The 7939-nt window shown below is 41.1% G+C and overlaps 1 protein-coding gene across 1 annotated transcript; it reads right to left on the reverse strand.

The window, feature by feature from the left end:
• Positions 1–481: 481 nt before the first annotated feature.
• On the reverse strand, positions 482–7214 carry LOC148010048 (putative phospholipid hydroperoxide glutathione peroxidase). Its single transcript, XM_087673486.1, has 6 exons — positions 6910–7214; positions 6738–6814; positions 1689–1750; positions 1488–1606; positions 1135–1302; positions 482–839 (listed from the first exon to the last, which is right to left on the reverse strand). Exons 1-6 carry the CDS (start codon positions 7180–7182, stop codon positions 807–809), a joined length of 732 nt encoding a protein of 243 aa, XP_087529612.1. The 5' UTR covers positions 7183–7214; the 3' UTR covers positions 482–806.
• Positions 7215–7939: the final 725 nt, after the last annotated feature.

A 7939-nucleotide genomic window follows, 5' to 3' on the forward strand; every position in this document is an offset into this window, starting at 1 on the left:
TTTACAATATGCATAAACCATCTCTCATAACTCAAATCTTTTACATCAATTAAGATTTTACCATGCATTTTTAAAACATATTCATCAAAGCAAATCAAACACTTGCTAATCCCCATCCAATAGGATAGGGAAAATATTAAACATATTATTATCATTATGACAATCATAGTTTCTAAGATAAAAGTTTTCAATGAAAAGCAAGACTACAAATTTCATCCTTTTCCTTTCAGCATACCATAGCAACAAGGTAAGGTTTTCGAAGTATACCCAGCTCGCTTAGCCAACTTAGTAGCCTATTTATTCTTCCTCAAACACTTTTCCTGGGGGACTTCAGGCAAAGTTCTTCCTTATTCATTCTTCATCAAAGTGGTGAATAAATTGTAAATCTATAGTTGTTTGAATCTATCTAATCTTGTACTCACAGGAGACAACTAAGCTGAAGTCAAGACTCAAATCATGAAGAATGCAGACACATCCTATGTTTCGAGTTCAAACCCTGTCGAGAAAGCTCAGATTATTATTCTGTAAAATGTCGATTAAGAGAATTCCTCAACACTAGGATTATTACATTGTGTGGTAGAGCCAATTTCTCAACTTTAGGAATATTATGTCGTGTGGTGGAGTCAGACGTGTGATTTACAGACTAATGCCAATTATCTAGTTAAGCACAAGCATGCTTTCAATTGTCATTAATACAGTTTCATATAAAGCAGGCCTTGACCATGCTACAAAGTTCTAAGCTGATCCACAAATTGTATGCATAAACTGTCAACGCGTGATAGTGAGTTGTATCTTCCCATGCAACTTTAAGACATGCCCAACAGCTTCTTTATGTCTTTCTGCAAAAGCAAAGAGGGGGAACATATTTGGAAACCCATTCAAGAAAAACCAAAAAGTTATATCATATCATATACTTCCTCAGACAAATATCCATGCTTCTTGGGCAAACGGCATGCAGGTATTGAACAATTGAAAAAGGCTCACAATTTTTTCCCCACAAACAAATATCTATGTTCTTGGGTTAACAGCATGAAAGTATCCATGGAAAACAGCGTCATAGAGCAAACTAAAGCAACTAAATTTGCTAGATGGACTGCTAACAAGTGTTAAGAGCAAATGACACACAAGTCTTACCTCGATTTTAGATGGGGGTGTTGTTGGCGCATATCTTTCAACCACTTTTCCCTCTCTATTGACCAGGAACTTCGTAAAGTTCCACTTAATAGCATCCCCAAAGATGCCACCTTTTGAGTCCTTCAAGTACTTGTATACTGGGGCTGTATTAGGCCCGTTCACATCCACCTGATAATAGAGGACAGCTTTAAAACATAAACCGGAACTCAAACAAATACCCAAACGCTTTGACTTCTGCTACGATGTATTCTAAATGTTGTATGCTTTCTCAATCCTATGGCAACTTAATGGGCTACCACAGTATCACTATCCCTAAGTTCTCCGCCTCTTACGATACAGTGTCAACTGCCTACCTTGTCAAAGATGGGGTATTCTGCTTTAAACCTTGTGCAAGCAAATTGTTGGATTTCTTCATTAGTGCCAGGCTCTTGGCCACCAAATTGGTTGCATGGGAAAGCCAAGATCTCAAGTCCTGATTGAAAAGAAAACTGTCGCAATTTAAGATGGCGTATTCACGGACAAATGTTAACCAATTAAACAAGTTTAAGGCTGACCTGCATCTTTGTACTTGTTGTACACATCCGTCAGCTCCGTGTAATTGCTTGTAGTAAGACCACTACATAGTAAGAGAAACCAAACATAATGTCAAGGAAAAGTTGAGACAACAGCAGGACCACAGGTATCCAGGTCCCTTGAACAAAGGTTGAACAATCAGGAGCCCCAAAGAGCTAAAAATTGCAAATTAGATAAGCTGCCTAACAAAATCAATTAAAAAAACCAAGCAAAACAACAACCAACCCAAGCATGCAGAAAAGGTGCAAAATCTTAGTAATGCAGCTCAAAATCAAGAACATTTAATCACGTCCACCAGTTTAAATAAGAAGTGATCACACTAAAGTATGCTATCTTGAACATTTCTCAATGATAAGCAGCTCACTATACTGACCTCAGAGATTGCCACACTGTCAGCACATTTCACATGCTTTGAACGAAGTCATGCCTACAGCTCTAGCACAAAGCCTCAACACCATTGCCTTGTTTAAAAAGGCAATCCAATCATTGGGCATTGGGACTGGTGACATGCAGGTGAAATTGTACCGGTCAACCAATAGCAAGTCGTACATCGGCATACCCTTTCAACCTCTTTAAACACACTTGTATTTGAGGTTATCTGAGGCTAATATCCTTGAGAACATGAGAGTAACTTTCATTTCCATTTGTGTGTGGACCATGCCCCATTTGGTCTACCATGGAGAGGTTTAGTTCCTTTTTTTTGGCTTCCTAGGCAAAAAGCCCAAAACTTAAATGTCAACAAAACTAACACACTACAAAATCTTTTTCACAGTTAACACTAGCACATTGAATGGTTTCTGCACTTTTGGTTGCATCAATTTGCCAAAACGCCTTCTCGTAGCTAGTTATTTCCTGATTTCAAGATTGTATAAAAGCAGCTCATGTTCTATCATATCACATACAAAAAGCTTAGCCTTCAGGTATAAGTGCAGTGATCAAAAAACTAAGAATCGCTTGGAGATCTACGAGAGGAAGATGTAAGGCATGTTGATGCATTGATCAAAAAACCAGACAGCAGTGACAGGTCACCGTACAGCCCTGCTAGCCTCCCAAACATCAGCATCAGCTCCTGGAGTACCCTGCTATCCTCTGTCTTCTGATTTCGTGCAGTGGCATGCATCATTCTCGGCATCAGCATGAAAGATAAGTATGTCAAAATAACAGGTATGCTCTGATACCATGCCAAAATAGCCACGAACCGCAATGTCCTCCTGAAGGGGTGAGGGCAATGGAAGGAGCTGGTGATAGAAGGGAAGGGTGTCTCATAGTAGAGGAAGAGGCATGAAGAATGACAAAAGAGAGGTGGGGTGGTGAAAAGAGTGAATGAAGTAACTGCCTATAATAGGCATGAGCTGTCTAAGGTGGCACACCATAGTGTGGGCGCTCACTGAAAAAGTGGCCAAAATGTGGACACCAACCCTTTTTGGGGTTGCCAGTGCGAAACCCTAAATGAAGTGTGTAAACTAAAGAAGTGGTTTCTCAACAAGATGGTTCTGCACTTATAGGATCCAATCTCTGAGAACCAAACTCTCTAACACTATTGTCCTTTCTCCTATCATACGCCACTAGGTGATGGGCGAGGGCTTTTAGATAAGGACACCATGTTGTATGTCAAGGGTGGCATAGTAATGCTAAAGCCGCCTCAACCGTCATTAGAGATGTTTTGCATTGTTGCAAGATCAAAAAACAACTCGTAAAAAGTCAATCAATTCTCACATGTCCAAACCTAACACGGACTGAAAAGCCCACTTCGGATTTAAATTGAGTAGCCAAAGAGTTGAGAGTCGAATACATTGGTTTTCAACTAGACCTTGATATTGCTACAATATAACATCATAGACTATCCTATACGAGTCACGGCATCTTGAGTATGGAGTGTCAAAGTTAAGCCACCCTACTAGAGAAAAGCTTATGGACACCAAGCTTACAAACCTCGCATCTTCTCCTTCAAGATAGCTTTCTACGACTTAAGCTACAACTTTGTTACATCTTCAACATCCATCCTACCACTTTTCTTGGCTCCTTCTTCCTTCATAATCTTCTAAGTCTAATTGCAAGTCTTCATCCATCCTACCACTCTTATTGGCTCCTCCTTCCTTCATACTCTTCCAAGTCTAACTATGAGTCTAAAAAATACTTTGCAAGGTACTTGTACAAGATGGTCTGAGATTCCAAGAGAGAAGATATATGACCGATCATTTGGAATGGGTAAGTCGGCGACAAAGACTTCTTGCAACTTGAGAAGGGTAAGTAAGTTCAAACTTCAAGGACAATTTGGGAATCTAGTACCCATCATTCTATAAAAGTATGAAAGGACACCTACTACTTTGCACATCATTGGTGCAAGTACTAGTAGGAACACCTAGAACTTGACATTCTTGGTGCAAGTACTAGAAGATACGTGAGAAGTAACACTCCACAAGGCAAGAACTGGATTTGACTAGTCCAGAGTGGCAGGGTAAGTCGGCGACAAAGACTTCTTGCAACTTGAGAAGGGTAAGTAAGTTCAAGGACAATTTGGGAATCTAGCACCCATCATTCTATAAAAGTATGAAAGGACACCTACTACTTTGCACATCATTGGTGCAAGTACTAGTAGGAACACCTAGAACTTGACATTCTTGGTGCAAGTACTAGAAGATACGTGAGAGGTAACACTCCACAAGGCAAGAACTTGATATTGACTAGTCCAGAGTGGCAGGATCTTCACCCAAACTTCAATAAGTGGCCAGCGGTTGGGGCTCACTTCTTTCTAGTTAGCGACATTTCTTTGTATAGTGGGAGCATGAGAACCCAAAGGGGGGGAAAAAGAATAATCCATACTCTTTGCGAGGGTGGAAAGTAGACATAGGGCAATAGGAAATGGACTCCCTTTCATCTAAGATGAGAGTTCATATTGTTGGGATGCTGCGAAGTCCTCCATGTTGAATCCTTGCACAGCATGCCAAAAACCATATGAAATAGTAGGAGTTGTGGAGGGTTAAGCCTCAGAGAACCATAAGTCCCCCCCCATTTAGATGAAATATATCATTACCAAGGTCCCAAATGTGCGAATTGGGAACTCCTATGCAAGACAACCTTGACCACAGTTCTCACATCTAATGGCATCCAATTAATATTGCTTATTGTTAATATAATACTAGTCAAACCAGAAAACATTAGGCATACATGCAATATTGTGCTTGCTGCAAAAAGATATACTCCTATACATATCATTGAGACTTCAAATGATACACTCCAAATATATAGAAACAAGATGTCAAACATGTTTTGGTTTTTTTTTTTTTTTTTTTGGGTGGGGGGGGGGGGGGGGGGGGGGGGGGGGGGCGCGCTCGGGGGGGGACTCCTATTGGCGACTTGGCAACCGTTGGGGCTACACCTGCTCCATCACATGCAATTTACTATTTTAATCATTCAAGATGGCAAGTTTGCAAGTGGGACATGGAGGGCCTTGCATGATCAATAGGTTCTACTAGGGATTGTTGATGAGCCACCTAGTTCAAAGTAATACTTCTATCTCAAAAAAACTATTAGTGACATCCCTAGCATAGTATTCATATTAGATTGCACTCAAATTGCAACCATTTGTCTAAGCCACCCTCCCTAAGGTGTAGTGTCCAGCATTTCAAACTTCATTTGATGGACCCTGGGAGGAAACTTCAAAGAGATTAACACCACTAACTAGAGCATAACCAAATGTTTCCTCATACTAGGGCTAATATAGAGTATCAACATAGGTTGATAACCCCGCCAAAGCTATACTCCCTCACCTTGGCTATATTTCACCCATCCCACCCAACTGACTCAAAGCACCAACGAAAAGTTTCCTCATACTTGGGGTTTCTGTAAAGTATCAACAAAGGGTGATACACCTCGGTTGGGCCTACATTATTTCATGCATACTTCAAGTCATCATTTGCCGCACTTTATTTTGCAACAAGATAAACATTACTAGGCAAGCTCATAACACATGTGCTCTCTCAATCCTTTCTATAAGTATTGACATTGACATTGCCCTCACAATCTAACCTTAAATATGTTGACATGGCTATTACAAGTCCCTTAAATCAACCATTCATTTCCTTCTCTCAATCTCAAAATTTTAAAGTAGCAAATGCATACATCCTTTTTAAAACTAGTACACTTGATATACACTAGCTTGCAATGAAAAATTTTCAGTCAAAGATTAAATTCATCCAATGCACTCAAAGACTTTGCTGCCTCTATGAGGTGGGCATGCAAAGCAAACAGAGATGACAAGCCTAACCAGGTCTATCTCATCGCGTAGCATCATGCACACATCGCTATATCTTCACTGCCTTATTGCTTGTAGGTTGTGAATTCATCATTATGTTGAGAGTTCCTAATTCTCTTACTCACTACGGGATAAAATATTAGCTAACTGACTGTGTTCTGAACGATTGTTGGCTTGCTAGATAGCATGCAAAGTAAACAGAGATGACAAGCCTAACCAGGTCTATCTCATCGCGTAGCATCATGCACACATCGCTATATCTTCACTGCCTTATTGCTTGTAGGTTGTGAATTCATCATTATGTTGAGAGTTCCTAATTCTCTTACTCACTACGGGATAAAATATTAGCTAACTGACTGTGTTCTGAACGATTGTTGGCTTGCTAGATAGCATGCAAAGTAAACAGAGATGACAAGCCTAACCAGGTCTAAATGAGCATAGCATCATGCACACATCGCTATATCTTCACTGCCTTATTGCTTGTAGGTTGTGAATTCATCATTATGTTGAGAGTTCCTAATTCTCTTACTCCCTACGGGATAAAATATTAGCTAACTGACTGTGTTCTGAACGATTGTTGGCTTGCTAGATAGCCCAGCTCTATTACTGACAGATGGGTGGTACCACCAAAAGAAAACGGGAGGACTGGCTCAGACAAGATTGATTGACTCGATTTAAGTTATTCAGTCATGCAAACTGCTGACTGGATCACAAACGAACCCTAGAAATATACGATAATACAACTGTATCAGAAACCTCAAAAACGTGCGTTTACCATTGAGAGGCAACATTGACAATGAGAAGCACTTTGTCCTTGTATGCGCTGAGGCTCACATCGCTTCCTTTGATATCCTGAAAGGACATAAAAATTGCAGCAGCATCATCATCCTCAAGAATGTTGGACTACCCTGAAGAGCGAAATTATGCACGAAAACATGTTGCTTTACCTTGACAGTGAGATCATGAATGCTGGAGGGAGAGCTTGACGACATGTCTAACGAGGTAGATTTGCAAAACCAGCGCATGCGTGGACGGGAAGCTGCACAGGCGAGGGGAGGGGTGGAGACGGAGAACGGGACGGAGAGGGACGGGGAAGACGAGAGGGAGGAAGGTCTGGAGATGGAAACGACGGCGCGAGGGAGGGAGGAAGGGACTGTTCTTCTAGCTATGGGGAAGGAACCTGCGGCACTCCTGATGGCGATGGCGATGGCGATGCCCATGGACACAAATGCACAGACGCGAGTATTTATAAAAACAGGTGGGAAGTCAGATCCCCTGAAAGAACACGGACACCGGAACCAGCTCACGCCGCTGCCCCGTGTGAACGCGCTGAAAATGTGTATAAACAAGTGGACCATAATCCTGAGGATGAGAGGCAACATAGAAACATTGCCACGCGTCAATCAACCATTTGCGGAAACGTGGCTCGGTGGCCATCAAGACTTTCCAAAGGTTCTAGGAGCTAGCGTTGCAAAGTCCTCACTCCTAAGTATGGTGTAAACGTACCTTCAAACTTTGGAAAATCACCTTCGAATTTTGAGTTTGCAGGTGCCAAACATTCTAGAAACCAGTGGATTTTACTGCGAAATTTTAAGTTTACATTTATTTTTGACAAAAAATACATGTGAATCTCTTAACCTAAAGCCTCTACATTTTTTGTTTCTTTGAAGCGTTCGTCGACCTTTGGTAGAGGTTTAAGGTGAATGGAAAAGTAGAGGTCGGGACTTAGCCAACAAGTAGTTGTGAGGCTAAGGAGTTAGGGGTTAACTAGACATGCCAAGGAGCAATTCTTAGGCCGGGTTGCTGTCTTGATGCTGCTGCTATGGTATTGTAATGAACGACTAGGTTGACATATGCAGGCAAGTTTAGGGAGTGGGATTCCGTGTGTTTTTTGTCCAAGTCTTTGTCTTTGAATGTTTTGGAACAGAGTGGTTTGCTTTTAGTGGCTTGAAAATCAAAGTTGAACATACAATGGCT

This window comes from Lygodium microphyllum, chromosome 30 (assembly GCF_053477565.2).
Source record: "Lygodium microphyllum isolate KBCC chromosome 30, Lygodium_microphyllum_v1.1.10, whole genome shotgun sequence".
In the NCBI taxonomy this organism is placed as follows: Eukaryota; Viridiplantae; Streptophyta; class Polypodiopsida; order Schizaeales; family Lygodiaceae; genus Lygodium; species Lygodium microphyllum.

Excerpts from the sequence above, each read along its gene's own strand:
- LOC148010048 (XM_087673486.1), bottom strand. The coding sequence starts at position 7,182 with ATGGGCATCGCCATCGCCATCGCCATCAGGAGTGCCGCAGGTTCCTTC. Across the intron at positions 1,751-6,737 it reads GTCAATGTTGCCTCTCAATG|TGGTCTTACTACAAGCAATT; the intron begins GTAAACGCACGT and ends CTTACTATGTAG. Across the intron at positions 1,303-1,487 it reads AATACCCCATCTTTGACAAG|GTGGATGTGAACGGGCCTAA; the intron begins GTAGGCAGTTGA and ends CTCTATTATCAG.